This window comes from Oncorhynchus nerka, linkage group LG25 (genome assembly GCF_034236695.1).
Source record: "Oncorhynchus nerka isolate Pitt River linkage group LG25, Oner_Uvic_2.0, whole genome shotgun sequence".
NCBI classification, from domain to species: domain Eukaryota; kingdom Metazoa; phylum Chordata; class Actinopteri; order Salmoniformes; family Salmonidae; genus Oncorhynchus; species Oncorhynchus nerka.
This window is the reverse complement of record NC_088420.1, coordinates 29,598,459-29,614,739: the sequence shown is the minus strand read 5'-3', so window position 1 is coordinate 29,614,739 and position 16,281 is coordinate 29,598,459. Positions and strand designations below refer to the sequence as shown.

Genomic DNA, 16,281 nt, shown 5'->3' with positions numbered 1-16,281 from the left:
TGGCATGAGGGAGCTAGATACCCTTTTCTCATCTGGACTGACCACCGCAATCTGGAGTACATCCGGGCAGCGAGGAGACTGAACCCTCGCCAGACAAGGTGGGCCATGTTTTTCACCCATTTTGTGTTTACCCTTTCCTACAGACCAGGCTCCCAGAATGCGAAGGCAGACACATTTTCTCGGCTGTATGACACAGAGGAGCGGCCCATGGATCCCACTCCCACCGGTAGTGTGGGAGCTGGACATGGACATTGAGCAGGCATTACGTGCAGAGCCCACTCTCGTCCAGTGTCCCGCTGGGCGTCTGTACGTTCCGTCTGCTGTTCGTGACCGGTTGATCTATTGGGCCCACACGTCACCCTCCTCTGGTCATCCAGGGATCGGTCGGACAGTGCGCTGTTTGAGCGGGAGGTACTGGTGGCCTACTTTGGCTAAGGACATGAGGGTATATGTTTCCTCCCGCTCGGTGTGTGCCCAGTGTAAGGCTCCTAGGCACCTGCCCAGAGGTAAGCTACATCCCTTACCCGTTCCACAGCTGCCTTGGTTGCACCTGTCGGTGGAGTTTCTGACTGATTTTCCACCGGTTTCACCCCGAGAGTAATGGGCAGGTGGAGAGAGTGAACCATGATGTGGACAGGTTTCTGCGGTCCTATTGCCAGGACCGGCCGGGGGAGTGGGCAGCGTTCGTACTCTGGGCCGAGATGTCACAGAATTCGCTTCGCCACTCCTCCACTAACCTCTCTCCCTTCCAGTGCGTACTGCGGTACCAGCCGGTTCTGGCGCCTTGGCATCAGAGTCAGACCGAGGTTCATGCGGTGGACGACTGGTTCAGGCGCGCGGAGGAGACATGGGAGGCTGTCCGTGTTCATCTTCAGCAGGCCGTGATGCACCAAAAGGAGAACGTAGATCGCAGTGAGGCCCCGGTGTTCGCTCTCGACCTGAAACCTGCCCCTCAGCCTGCCCTGCCGGAAGCTGGGTCCACGGTTTATGGGGCCATTTAAAGTCCTGAGGCGAGTGAACGAAGTATCTTATAGGTTACAGCTTCCACCCGATTACCGTATTAACCCCTCATTCCATGTGTCTCTCCTCAGGCCGGTGGTGGCTGGCCCGCTCCAGGAGTCTGAGGTGCGGGAGGTTCCTCCGCAACCCTCTGGACATCGGGGGTCCCCGGCGTACACCGTTCGCTCCATACCTGATTCGAGGTGTCGGGCGAGGGGCCTTCAGTATCTCGTGGAGTGGGAGGGGTACGGTCCGGAGGAGAGGTGCTGGGTTCCGGTCTGGGACTTGTTGGACCCTTCAATGCTGCAGAAGTTCCACCGTCTTCGTCCGGCTCACCCTGCGCCTCGCCCTCTGGGTCGTCCCCAAGGCTGGTGTCGACGCACGTCAAGGGGGAGGAACTGTCATGACTTGGTTTTGTCTCGTCTTACATCACACCTGGTTCCATTTCCATCAATTACATGTGTATTTAACCCTCTGTTCCCCCCCATGTCCTTGTCTGTATTTGTTTCTTGTAGTGCTTGTGCACGGTGTGCTGGTGATTACCGAGTTTTGTTTGACCCATTTCATGTATTGTTTTGCTGACGGTGGTTTATCTTGATTAAACGACACCGTTGTAATCAGTTTTCACTCTCCTGCGCCTGACTTCTCTGCCGCCAGTACGCACCTCATTACACAACTGGAAATGTTAATTATTATCTGGATTATAATAAATGGAAATGTTTGTATGGCTTGATACAAGTTTGTGAGGGAAAATCAAGTCCCATTTCAAAGTGGAAATTACAAACTTCTTAAACCTCAAATGGGTCTTTCTATAAATAATGGGGCCAAAATGCTTTGAAACAAAAATAAAAAAAAATTCATGCAGTTCCACATGTGTACTTGTGAATATGCAAATTGGCCCATAACGCCACCTACACAACAACATAGGCTTAGGACTATACATCCTTTAAGCAAGTGTTCATATAGACATTGGCAAGTCAAATTCAGGGACTGTCAGGGACTTTTTTCAAGGACCTCAATGTTATACAATTGTATCATTTATATAATTGTACATACAGGGCCTAATATAGAACCCCCCCCCAAAACAAAAGCATGCAAAAAGTGTTTTAAAAAGTAGGCCATTACCACTTTAAGATTAATGTATTTTTAGGCCTTGCCAATGCACTGATATTCAGCCAACATGTGGGAAGTCCTTCAAGACTGTTGGAAATGTATTCCAGGTGAAGCGTGTTGAGAGAATGCCAAGAGTGTGCAGAGCTGTCATCAAGGCAAAGGGTGGCTACTTGGAAGAGTATCAAATATAACATATTTTTTTATTTGTTTAAGACACTTTTGGTTACTACATGATTCCATATGTATTATTTCATAGTTTTGATGTCTTCACTATTATTCTACAATGTAGAAAATAGTAAAAAATTAATTAAAACCCTTGAATGAGTAGGTGTGTCCAAACTTTTGACTGGTACTGTATATACTGTATTCTGTTCTACTGTATTTTAGTCAATGCCACTCCGACATTGCTCATCCTAATATTTATATATTTCTAAATTCCATTATTTTACTTTTAGATTTGTGTGTATCGTTGTGAATTGTTAGATACTACTGCACTGTTGGAGCTAGGAACACAAGCACTTCGCTACACCCGCAATAACATATGCTAAATATGTGTATGTGACCAATATCATTTCATTTATTTTATTTATTTACCGTAACAAAGTTCCAAAAGCTGGGCCCAAAATAGTGTATAAGAGATCACACAATTTTTTTTGCTGTGACTCTTATGTGGATGATGCGAAAACATATTTGTTGGTCTGATGTGATTAATAAGAAGCATCCAGACGCTGCACTTGATGAAATTATGAAATTGCTTCTTCCAATTATTGAACAATATGCACCTGTTAAGAAACTGACTGTTAGAACTGTTAAATTTCATGGATTAATGAGGAATTAAAAAACTGTATGGTTGAAAGATATGGAGCAAAAGGAGTGGCTAATAGGTCTGGCTACACATCTGACTGGCTGACTTTCTGCAAATTGAGAAATTATGTGACTAAACTCAACAAAAAGAAGAAGAAACTATGTTATGTTAACTAAATTATGGACGGAAAGACAAATTCAACTCCATCTTTCATTGAATCTGATGGCTTACACTGCACAAAACCATTTGATGTTGCCAATTATTTGAATAATTACTTCATTGGCAAACTTAGGCAGGAAATGCCAACAACGAACAGTTAGCCATCATATTCATGCATAAAAAAAACAAATAATGAAAGAAAAACATTGAATTTTGTAAAGTTAGTGTGGGAGCGGTGGACATTTTTGGGTTAAAGATCAATCATGACAAACCTCCTTTCATGACAAATTAGATGGAAAGCTACTGAGGATGGTAGCTGACTCTATAGCCACTCCCATCTGTCATATCTTTAATCTGAGCAAAGAGGAAAGTCTTTGTCCTCAAGCCTGGAGGGAAGCCAAAGTAATTCCGCTACCCAAGACTGATAACACGGCCTTTACTGGTTCTAACAGCAGACCTATAAGCTTGTTGCCAGCTCTTAGTAAACAGTGGGAAAAATAGTTTTTGACCAAATACAATGCTATTTCTCTGTAAACAAATTAACAGACTTTCAGCATGCTTACAGAGAAGGGCAATAAAATAAAATCTATTTTCATATTCAAATGTAGGATCTGGGTTCTAAAAATTCTAAAATTTGAACCCCTGCTGTTTTTGAACCCCTAAAGTTTGAACACCAAGTTGTAGAAACATCTCAACCATGATCAATGGAAACAGGAGCTCGAGTCTCACAGCAAAGGGTTTGAATACTTAGGTAAATAATGTATTTCTTTTTTTTTTATTCATTTGCTAAAATAAAATCAAAACTGTTTTCGCTTTGTCATAATGAGGTATTGTGTGTAGATTGATGAGGATTTGCATTTATTTAATCAAGTTTAGAATAAGGCTGTAATATAACAAAATGTGGAAAAAGTTAAGTGGTTTGAATACTTTCCGAAGGCACTGTAACGACACCTTACACTCAATGCTAAATTTGAGCTGGATTCTGCCAGAACAGGATCCGGCACCTCCCGGATTTGCCTTTGTTTGTTCCGGCACCTATTTTCCCAGATCCGTTACCACTCGAGGCATGATTTATTAATTATTTAAATGTTCACACTGTAGTCATTCTAATAATAACGATCAGCATTAAAACAAGTTGCCTCCTCATTATTTCTCCTGCCACCCAGAAAAAGTTAAAGTGAGGTGATCCTGCCACACTGATTCCAGACCTGCTCTCTTATTTCCACAAAGAGGTTATGGGGAGGGCCTGTGGGTTAAATAACTGATCTTGACACATGCCAAAGAAAAGAAAATTTGTTTTCTTTTCTATGTGTTTGGCCTGTTTCACCTTTCAGGACTGTTTCGATTTTCATTGTTTCACTTTGTTATTTTGTATTTCGTGTTCAGTTATATTAAATTAACATGGACACTTACCATGGTCCGATCTTTCCTGTTCCTCAGATGAAGAAGATCATTACTGAACAACCCACCACCAATGGACCAAGCAGCGTGGTAAGGAGGAGCAGAGGGTTCGGGACTCCTGGACTTGGGAGGAGATATTGGACGGTAAGTGACCCTGGAGTCAGGCTGGGGAATATCGCCGCCTGAAAGCTGAACTGGAGGCGGCAAAAGCGGAGAGGCGGCGATATGAGGTAAGTCGGCGCAGCAGGCCAGGTTCAGTATCACCATCCGCACTTCCACTAGCTAGTAGGCCTACTTGCAAGTCAGATTCAGCAGGAGATTGGGAGCTGGGGGAGGGGGGCAGTGCATCCACCGACAAAGTGCTTGGAGAAAAGTATAACCCCTGGCTTGTCAAGCAGAATTCAAAGTTGGCCTATGCATCAGATGTAAAAGAATAAATAATTAAACGACAACAAAGAGCCCTTCGAAAAATGTTTTTGGATCATACCCGGTTGAAGCAATCCTTGCAGACAAGGCTAAAGAGGACAACAAGGTTAACAGTGATGGCCTTGAGATAGAAAAACATTTTCTATCTCTCGGTCACAGCTTTGATGCACCTGTACTAACCTCGCCTCCTGGATGATAGCAGGGTGAACAGGCATTGGCTAAGATAGTTGTTATCCTTGATTATTATTTTGGCCTTCCTGTGACATCGGGTGCTGTAGGTGTGCTGGAGAGCAGGTAGTTTGCCCTCGATGATGCGTTGGGACAGACCAAACCACCCTCTGGAGAGCCCTGTGGTTGCGGGCGGTGAACTGGTCTATACCAGGCGGTGATACAGCCCGACAGGATGCTCTCAATTGTGCATCTTTGTGAGGGTTTGGGTGCCAAGCCAAATTTCTTCAGTCTCCTGAGGTTGAAGAGGCGCTGATGCACCTTCTTCACCACACTCTCTGTGTGGGTAGACCATTTCAGTTTGTCAGTGATGTGTACACCTAGGAACTTGAAGCTTTCCACCTTTTCCACTACGGTCCCATTGATATGGATAGGAGGGTGCTCCCTCTGCTGTTTCCTGAAGTCCATGATCCTTTGTTTTGTTGACATTGGGTGAGAGGTTATATTCTTGGCACCACACTCCCAGGGCCCTCACCTCCTCCTTGTCTCATCATTGTTGGTAATCAGGCCTGCTACTGTTGCTATTGTGTCATCTGCAAACTTGATGATTGAGTTGGAGGTGTGCGTGGTCACGTGGTCATGGATAAACAGGGAGTAAAGGAGGGGGCTAAGCACGCATCCTTGTGGGGCCCCAGAGTTGAGGATCAGCGAAGTGGAGGTGTTGTTTCCTACCTGGGGGTGGCCTGTCAGGAAGTCCAGGAACCAGTTGCACAGGGCGGGGTTCAGACCCAGGGCCTTGATCTTAATAATGAGCTTGGTGGGTACTGAGGTGTTGAATGCTGAGCTATAGTCAATGAACAGTATTCTTACGTACATTAGTTGTTGCTCTTGTCCAGATGGGATAGAGCAGTGTGCAGTGCAATGTCGATTGTGTCGTCTGTGGATCTGTTGGGGGCAGTAAGCAAATTGAAGTGGGTCTAGGGTGTCAGATAAGGTAGAGGTGACATGATCCTTGACTAGTCTCTCAAACCTTCATGATGACAGAAGTGAGTGCTAGTCATTTAGTTAAGTTACATTTGCTTTCTTGGGTACAGGAACAATGGTGGACATCTTGAGGCATTTGGGGACAACAGACTGGGATAGGGAGAGATTGAATATGTTCGTAAAAACACTCCAGCCATCTGGTCTGCACATGTTCTGAGGACGGGGCTAGGGATGCTGTCTGGGCCGCCATCTTTGCGAGGGTTAACACGATTGTCTTACTCACGTCGACCACAAAGGAGAGCCCACAGTCCTTTGTAGCGGGCCGCATTGGTGGCACTGTGTTAACCTCAAAGTGAGTGAAGAAGATGTTTAGCTTGTCCAGAAGCAAGATGTCGGTGTCCTCGATGTGGCTGGTTTCCCATTTGTAGTCCGTGATTGTCTGTAGACCCTGCCACATACTTCTCGTTTCTGAGCCGTTGAATTGCGACTCGACTTTGTCTCTATACTGACGTTTTGCCTGTTTGATTGCCATACGCAGGGAATAACTACACTGTTTGTATTCGTCCATATTCCCAGTCACCTTGCCATAGATAAATGCGATAGGTCGCACTTTCAGTTTTGCTGAATGTTGCCATCTATTCACAATTTCTGATTTGGTAGGTTCTTATAGTCACAGTGGGTACAACGTCTCCTATACACTTCCTGATAAACTCAGTCACCATATCAGTATATTTGTCTATGTTGTTTTCGGAGCCTACCCGGAACATATCCCAGTCCACTTGATCAAAACAATCTTGAAGCATGGATTCTGATTGGTCAGACCAGCGTTGAAGTCCTTAGCACAGGTACTTCCTGTTTGAGTTTATGCCTGTAGGAAGGGAGGAGAGAAATCGAGTCATGATCAGATTTGCCGAAGGGAGGGCCTTGTTGGTATCCCGGAGGTTGGTGTAACAGTGGTCAAGTGTTTTATTAGCGCCAGTACTACAGTCAACGTGTTGATACAACTTCAGTAACGTTTTCCTCAAATTTGCATTGATAAAATCCCCAGCTACAATAAATGCGGCATCAGGATATGTGGTTTCCAGTTTGCATAAAGTCCAGTGAAGTTCTTTGAGGGCTGTCGTGCTATCCGCTTACGGGGGATTATACACGGCTGTGACTAAAACAGGAAATAATTATCTTGGGAGGTACAGTAATATGGTTGGCCTTTGGTTGTGGGATCAATAAAATAATTTGAGTTCCTGTATGTTATCACAATCACACCATGAGTAATTAATCATGAAACATACTCCGCCGCCCTTCTTCTTCCCAAGGTATATTTTTTCCTGTCTGAGCGATGAACTGAGATCCCAACTGGCTGGAGCGACTCAGACCGTATATCCCGTGAGAGCAACAGAGAATGTTACAATCCCTGATGTCTCTCTGGAAGGAAATCCTTGCCCTGAGCTCGTCAACTTTATTATACAGAGACTGAACATTAACGAGTAATATACTCGGAAGCGGTGGGTGGTGTGCTCGACTCCCGAGTCAGACTAAAAGTCCTCTCGAGTGCCTTTTTGGAACAGCCTCTGGGAACAGTTTTGGAACAGTCTCTGGGAATAGTTCAATTGCACTGGGGGATACGAACCAAGGATCCGGTTCGAGAAAGTCGTATTCCTGGTCGTAATGCTGGTAATGCTGATGAGTTACAGTCACTCTGATACCCAAAAGTTCTTCCCGGCTGTATGTACTGACACCAAATATTTCCTGGGCTAATAATGTAAGAAATTACATTTAAAACACTAAATTCAGCAAAGTTTCCTAATGGCTCGGACAACAGCAGTTCTATTCGGCGGCGCAATTAAGGTTTATACCACTACGTTGGCACGAGAAGAAAAAAAACAACAGAAAATATTTATATTTATTTATTTCACCTTTTATTTAACCAGGTAGGCAAGTTGAGAACAAGGTCTCATTTACAATTGCGACCTGGCCAAGATAAAGTTCGACACATACAACGACACAGAGTTACACATGGAGTAAAACAAACATACAGTCAATAATACAGTAGAAAAACAAGTCTATATACAATGTGAGCAAATGAGGTGATATAAGGGCGGTAAAGGCAAAAAAAAGGCCATGGTGGCAAAGTAAATACAATATAACAAGTAAAACACTGGTAGATTTGCAGTGGAAGAATGTGCAAAGTATGGGGTGCAAAGGAGCAAAATAAATAAATAAAATAAAATAAATACAGTAGGGAAAGAGGTAGTTGTTTGGGCTAAATTGTAGGTGGGCAATGTACAGGTGCAGTAATCTGTGAGCTGCTCTGGCAGCTGGTGCTTAAAGCTAGTGAGGGAGATAAGTGTTTCAGGTTTCAGAGATTTTTGTAGTTCGTTCCAGTCATTGGCATCAGAGAACTGGAAGGAGAGGCGGCCAAATAAATAATTGGTTTTGGGGGTGACCAGAGAGATATACCTGCTGGAGTGCATGCCACAGGTGGGGGATGCTATAGTGACCAGCGAGCTGAGATAAGTGTAAATATCTATATATATAAATATGGTTGTTTAAAATGAGGCTCAGCAATGTTAGTGTCATGTAGTGTACACCCAGCATAGTATTAACTTCCTGTTGCCACATAACTATTTTTTTTTCTTTTTTCTCCCCAATTGGTAGTTACAATCTTGTCCCATCGCTGCAACTCCCGTACAGAGGAAGGTCGAGCCATGCGTATTACAAAACAGGACTCCGCCAAGCCGCACTGCCCTCTTAACCCAGAAGCAAGCCACACCAATGTGTTGGAGGGAACACCGTATAGCTGGTGGCCAAAGTCAGCATGCATACTCCCAATACTGGAGCGCAATGGGAGAGCGCAAACCAGCCAAACACTAACCTAACCCTGATGATGCTGGGCCAATTGTGCACCGCCTTTGGGACTCCCAGTCTACAAGACAGCCTGGGATCGAATCCGGATCTGTAGTGACACCTCTAGCATGGCGATGCAGTGCCTTAGTCCGCTGCGCCACTCGGGAGGCCCACATAACTTATTTTATGAGTCTGAGAGCATCCTCAGTCACCTAGCAGGGATACTTTACACACACCCCAAATTTTGGATAGGAAAAACATTTGAGTCACTTAAAGAGATAGGTGTGCTGTCGAGAATTGTCCAGAGTTGAGGTAAGTAAGAAAGAGAATGCAAGGTGTGATCAACCGACAGAAGTAAGACCATACATTTGCTCCAACAGGCCCAAAACTCAACTCCCTCTTTGGCCACAAAGCTCCGCTGCTGCCAGCACCGGATCAAGAACTGAGTAGGACGACTTCATTCCCACCTAGTGGTCAGATAGGAGAACAATACCTTGGAGACAGACCAACCCCAATCCACCTTTACACACCATTGAGTCATTCAAATGAGATTTTGCATCCAGTCTAATTCATATGAATGCTTTGATTTCTTATGAAATTCATCTGAAACGAATTGACACAGTGTTCGCGGACAGCTGATTAAGGAATGAATATATGTTGTGTTTCATTAGTGGTGCTCGGGCCTTGAGAGGTGGTCTGTCTGTCTGCATCCAGTGGTGCGCTGCAGTATAATTCAACCAAATCAGGCTCTTCAGTCTGTGTGTCCCCTGTGTGTTCTTGTTTTTGTTCCAGATGATTAAACAAATGAATGCAAATAATTTAGAACATGCATAGATGGTTTGATTCACCTCAGTTTAGTTTGGGTTCAGTACAGAGGGAATCAGTATTCTCATGGGTGGACAGATTTCACTATGCTGAATCAATATCCCTAACTGTCAATTATTCACATTTATTTATAGACCAGTTTTCACAATGGTCTTCAATTGATGGTTGATGCTATAATTGTGCTACCAATTCAATGTTAAGATAATAAATTAAAGCTCCTGAATTTCCACAATAACTAAAAATCCATAAATTATTTTGGTAAAGCTACAACACTCCACTGTGAATTTCACAATGTACTATTGACCCCTGCTTCTCTGAGGCACAGTTGATACTGTAAAATGATTACTCTAACTCCTGGTCCAGTCCAGGGTGCACTTGCTCTCTGCCCCAGGGTTTGTTTAAAGTTAATCTAGCCTCTGGTCCTATGGGTCCTAAGGGGGTTACCAGGCAGTCGAGTCTCTAACCTCTCTTCCTAACTTTCCTCTCTCCTCCTTCCCAGCAGCTTGATGAGTCAAACCCAAGAGGATCATAATACATCTCACATCTCTCTACTGAGGGGGAGAGCCATGGAGTATGCCCTATGCTTCCAAGGGGGGCAAGAGGATTACTGCAAGTAAGATTGATTCTATCCTATCTGCTTTTCAGCACCATGTTTAAAAGTTCTTACTCCTGCAATCCCGTTAACGGGATGATATGACAACAGCCAGTGAAAGTGCAGGGCGCCAAATCCAAAACAACAGAAATATCACAATTAAAATTCCTCAAACATACATGTATTTTATACCTTTTTAAAGATAATCTTGTTGTTAATCCCACCACAGTGTCCAATTTCAAATATGCTTTACAGCGAAAGCACCACAAATTATTATGTTAGGTCTACACCAAGCCACAGAAAAACACAGCCATTTTTCCAGCCAAAGAGAGGAGTCACAAAAAGCACAAATAGAGATAAAATGAATCACTAACTTTTGATGATCTTCATCAGATGACACTCATAGGAATTCATGTTACACAATGCATGTATGTTTTGTTTGATAAAGTTCAAATTTATATAAAAAAAAATCTATACAGTATACATTGGCGCGTTACGTTCACTAGTTCCAAAAACATCCAGTGATTTTGCATAGCCACATCGATTCAACAGATATACTCATCATAAATGTTGATGATAATACAAGTTATACACATGGAATTATAGATATACCTCTCCTTAATGCAACCGCTGTGTCAGATTTTTTTTAAATGAAGGGAAAAGGAAACCATGCAATAATTTGAGTACAGCGCTTAGAAAATTTATCAAATTAGCCGCCATGTTGGAGTCAACAGAAACCAGAAATTACATGATAAATATTCCCTTACCTTTGATGACCTTCATCAGAATGCACTCCCAGGAATCACAGTTCCACAATAAATGCTTGATTTGTTCGATAATGTCCGTTATTTATGTCCAAGTAGCTACTTTTGTTAGTGTTAGGTACACATATCCAAACGCTCGTGCGTTTGGACAAACACTTCGGACAAAAACTTCAAAAAGTTATATTACAGGTCGAAGAAACAGTTCAAACTAAGTATAGAATCAATAATTAGGATGTTTTTATCATAAATCTTCAATAAAGTTCCAACCGGAGAATTCCTTTGTGTCTACAGGAGGAACGCAAGTCGATATCATGTGGAATACGCGTGACCAGGAAATGGCTCTCTGCCAGTAACCTGACACATTCAGCTCTTATTCAGTCCCACAACACAGTAGAAGCCTCATTCAAGTTTCTAAAGACAGTTGACATCTTGTGGAAGCCCTAAGAAGTGCAACTTCATTCATATCCCAATGTGAATTCAATAGGGCCTGAGTTGAAAATCGACCAACCTCAGATTTCTCACTTTCTGTTTGGATTTCTTCTCAGGTTTTTGCCTGCCTTAGGAGTTCTGTTATACTCACAGACATAGTTCAAACAGTTTTAGAAACTTCAGAGTTTCTATCAAATACTAATAATAATATGCATATATTAGCAACTGAGACTGAGGAGCAGGCCCTTTACTCTGGGCACCTCTGGGCACCTTTCATCCAAGCTACTCAATACTGCCCCTGCAGCCATAAGACGTTTTTAAAGCCAAGTTCCGTAAAGTCCTCAACCAAACATGAGCTGCAGTGTTTGGTATGTAGAGACACTCACATTAGTAATACATTTGGGACACAACAAGGACAATCTTGTCATCAAAACAGAAGACATGTACCTGATTTGCAGTCATTAATTGAGTTTATTAGAATATTAGTTAATTTCACTATTAGAATATTACAGTCTTTTATTCAACATTAGAAATCAATGAATAAGTGACTGATGCATGTAGTAGCCTAATGAAGGCGAAATCTGTAAAGCCTGTCAAGTTGATTTAGTAAAGCCCCGAATGGCTTTTCAGTATGCAAAGGTTCCACTTTTGATTTGTAGACTCTCAAGCATGAAATTCAGACTGAAGTCTTCACATTTAACAAAACAATTTCAATTTTCAACGTCTAAAATATCAAAGGTATTTTAAGAATGTGTCACCAGAAATGTTGTTATTTCAAATTTCACTTCTGATCCACCATTATGTCATATTTCATTCATTATTACCATACTTCCTATTTCACCTCATTTATAGAAATTGAAAACCAGAACTTCTGGACCTGAAACAGAGCCATCAGAGCCATGTTGATGTGCCGTTTCCCCTCCTATTCTTTAGATAAGTAAATATGGCTCAATAATAACAGCTGGAGGCAGGGCTTTCTCCTATAGAGCTCCATTTTTATGGAACGGTCTGCCTACCCATGTCAGAGACGCAAACTCGGTCTCAACCTTTAAGTCTTTACTGAAGACTCATCTCTTCAGTGGGTCATATGATTGAGTGTAGTCTGGCCCAGGAGTGGGAAGGTGAACGGAAAGACTCTGGAGCAACGAACCGCCCTTGCTGTCTCTGCCTGGCCGGTTCCCCTCTTTCCACTGGGATTCTCTGCCTCTAACCCTATTACAGGGGCTGAGTCACTGGCTTACTGGGGCTCTCTCATGCCGTCCCTGGAGGGGGTGCGTCACCTGAGTGGGTTGATTCACTGTTGTGGTCATCCTGTCTGGGTTGGCGCCCCCCTTGGGTTGTGCCGTGGCGGAGATCTTTGTGGGCTATACTCAGCCTTGTCTCAGGATGGTAAGTTGGTGGTTGAAGATATCCCTCTAGTGGTGTGGGGGCTGTGCTTTGGCAAAGTGGGTGGGGTTATATCCTTCCTGTTTGGCCCTGTCCGGGGGTGTCCTCGAATGGGGCCACAGTGTCTCCTGACCCCTCCTGTCTCAGCCTCCAGTATTTATGCTGCAGTAGTTTATGTGTCGGGGCTGGGGTCAGTTTGTTATATCTGGAGTACTTCTCCTGTCCTATTCGGTGTCCTGTGTGAATCTAAGTGTGCGTTCTCTAATTCTCTCCTTCTCTCTTTCTTTCTCTCTCTCGGAGGACCTGAACCCTAGGACCATGCCCCAGGACTACCTGACATGATGACTCCTTGCTGTCCCCAGTCCACCTGGCCATGCTGCTGCTCCAGTTTCAACTTCCACCTGACTGTGCTGCTGCTCCAGTTTCAACTGTTCTGCCTTATTATTATTCGACCATGCTGGTCATTTATGAACATTTGAACATCTTGGCCATGTTCTGTTATAATCTCCACCCGGCACAGCCAGAAGAGGACTGGCCACCCCACATAGCCTGGTTCCTCTCTAGGTTTCTTCCTAGGTTTTGGCCTTTCTAGGGAGTTTTTCCTAGCCACCGTGCTTCTACACCTGCATTGCTTGCTGTTTGGGGTTTTAGGCTGGGTTTCTGTACAGCACTTTGAGATATCAGCTGATGTACGAAGGGCTATATAAATCAATTTGATTTGATTTGATTTGATTTGAATTGTGCAACATTGTCTTGGAAAGCAATTCCTCTGACCGTCACAACTATTCCCAGCCTCATGTTTCACATCCGGAGAGAAGAGTAAAGAAATCTGACTGCTTCCTGAGCAGAAGGAATACAGGAAACCTATCTTTGTTGGGTGGCATGGCCTTTTCCCTTCCCGACTCACAATGGATATTAGCACAAATCCTTCATCGTCATAATATGCATCCTTGTGAACGCATGTCTCTGTGGGGCTCTGAGTTTTTAACACTTATTTTTTTCATTCTCTCTTGGTTCAAAGTTCATCTCATCTCTCTCTTTAGGAACATCCCCGGTGTCATCCCTCTCCAGATTGATTTGTCTGCCATTAGAAGTCTGAAGGGTACTTTGCATGAAGATCAACTTCATGACAGCTTTACCACCTAAGAAGGAGAGATGGGCAGCCATATAAGACACCTGAGCTTGGGTCCTAAAATGGAAATGTTTTGTATTCACAAGATAACCTTCACTGAGGGGTGTGGATTTTTTCCTCTCCTCAAACCAAACCCATGGCCGTCATGTTGCACATGTTGCACATAATCTTAACATAGATTTTTGTTAAAGCAGGTACTTTAACAAATCAACCATTCAACTCATATTCCATGTTATATAACGTTCTTAGGCACAATATGCCAGAAGTGTCATGTATCAGTATGATTTAGGCAAGCAACTGGATCATCCTGAATAACAATTAAAATGGTCAAGTCTTTAAACAAGTCTTCTCGATCTCTCTCTCTCCAATCTATATGATCCAACAAATAGCATTCTTCTGTTCTACCCTAGCCATAAATAACACGTTCTGTGTTCACAACAAGCAATATTTTTCTGAACTAAAATGTGTTCGATTTACCAAAGTGAGGTCACAGCAAGCATCAGTTTCTCAGGCGTTTAGAGGCTATATTTTCCACCCAAACGCAACCTTCGATGCAACGGTCACGTCTCTTGTCTTTGGCAAAAAAACATGCCCCGAGGCTCGAGGCACGCAGACTGAGGGAATAAAATGCCACTTCTGAAGGGCTGTCAAACTCCCACATATTTCCAAATGAAGAATAGTGAGATGAGAAAAAGAGAGGTGTACGGTTCTGCCAGTGCTTCTTCAAGAATGTAGTCTCGTGAAACATTGCATGTGTCAACACATTTTATGTTAATTTTATTGGGCTATGTGATATAGGCTATGTTCTCTCGCTCTTTCATTTTAAATGACAGATCTTGCATTAAGACATACATCTTCTCATCTGATATGCAGACATAGTACCCTTTATTTACAGATCAATAATTTGTTTGCCTACATCCAACGTTTATTTCTGACTAATTATATATAATACACTTTTCAAACACATATGAATGTGAGTCAGTCCATGTCATTTGTCTGTATATAATAAAATTCGAACCCTATAATTGTTCTGATTCATACAGACGCCGGTGGATATAAAAAATCCCCCTATAAATCTATTGGTTGTGGTCTCCGCGCCTCTATCCAATGTTTAGAGGCTGCAGTTCTATTTGGGAAGTTGGCAGCTCGCGGCAAGCTCTTTTACTCTCGCCCTGGCAGTTCGACTCTGGAATTATGAGCAGAGCTGGTCAATCCTGTACCTTGTTTTGAATTTTATGCCCACAGAATTGAGACCATGGAGATGAGCATCGGCATCCTCATTGCGTTCCTTCTCTCACAGGTAAGCAGGAAAATGTTATGTGGCATTGCACAGCGCTCTCCCGCAGCTGTTCATCAATGATTTAAATTATGATCTTTATCAATGATTTAAATTCTGAACTTTAACATGTCACACTTAATGAACGGCAAAGGGGTAATGATTATTTGCATTGGATAGGCTATAGCCTACGATATTATAGATTGAATGAAACCTACAATTAAAGAGAAACTAAATGAAGCCAATATAGCCTAATAATTTCAGAACAGTACACATACATTGATTTAATAACTGAATACAACGAAAGATATGATTAGGAGGCAGTCGATGATGTGTTACATGTTGCATTTGCGGCACCTGGTAGTCTTGGGGAGAGTGTCGAGTTTGACATTAATCTGCAGTGGTCAATCAGTCTTTTTACGGATGCCGTTCACATAGGCGTCCAATGGGCGGAACAGGGGAAAGTGTGGAGCAATGTGCAAATCACGGACGAACTCTTGTCAACAGCCACATCTATATTCCGCTCAGATACCCAGTTGAACGTTTCTTTGGCTCTGTGTTCATGTGGGTGAACGAACAGTGTGAGGGGAGGATTCTCAAGGCAATCAGCGCTTACTGATCTCCCAGAGCATCCCCGAAAACAGTCAGCTTCTAACTTCAAAAACAAGGGTGGTGTTGGAAGATAGGAATGTAATTTAGAAGCATTTTATTTCAGATATTTCCCTCCCCGTTTCCCTTTGACACAGCCTCTTATGTAGGCTATACTTTCTTTGACAGCTCGCTGCCGATCTTATCTGGCATTAATTTGGATCGACTGATAACTTGGAGTGACTGCTGTGAGCTGCCTCCCTCAGTCACATTTTACTCTATTTAAAGTGGTAGAGGGCAATATGGCTGAATAGTGACACAGCAAAGTAGTAGGCCAACCGTTGCTCATCATTGGAAAATTAAGTCGCAATTAAAATATGAAGCATAGCC

The 16,281-nt window shown here is 43.2% G+C and overlaps 1 protein-coding gene across 1 annotated transcript in view; it reads left to right on the top strand.

Moving 5' to 3' along the window:
• The first annotated feature begins 15,165 nt into the window (after positions 1-15,165).
• Positions 15,166-16,281, top strand: part of LOC115109350 (cadherin-13-like) — a 635,591-nt gene continuing 634,475 nt past the window's right edge. The window contains exon 1 of the mRNA XM_029634155.2: positions 15,166-15,327. Coding sequence (XP_029490015.1) covers positions 15,283-15,327 — 45 coding nt within the window. The 5' untranslated portion in view covers positions 15,166-15,282. The remainder of the gene's footprint in view (positions 15,328-16,281) is intronic.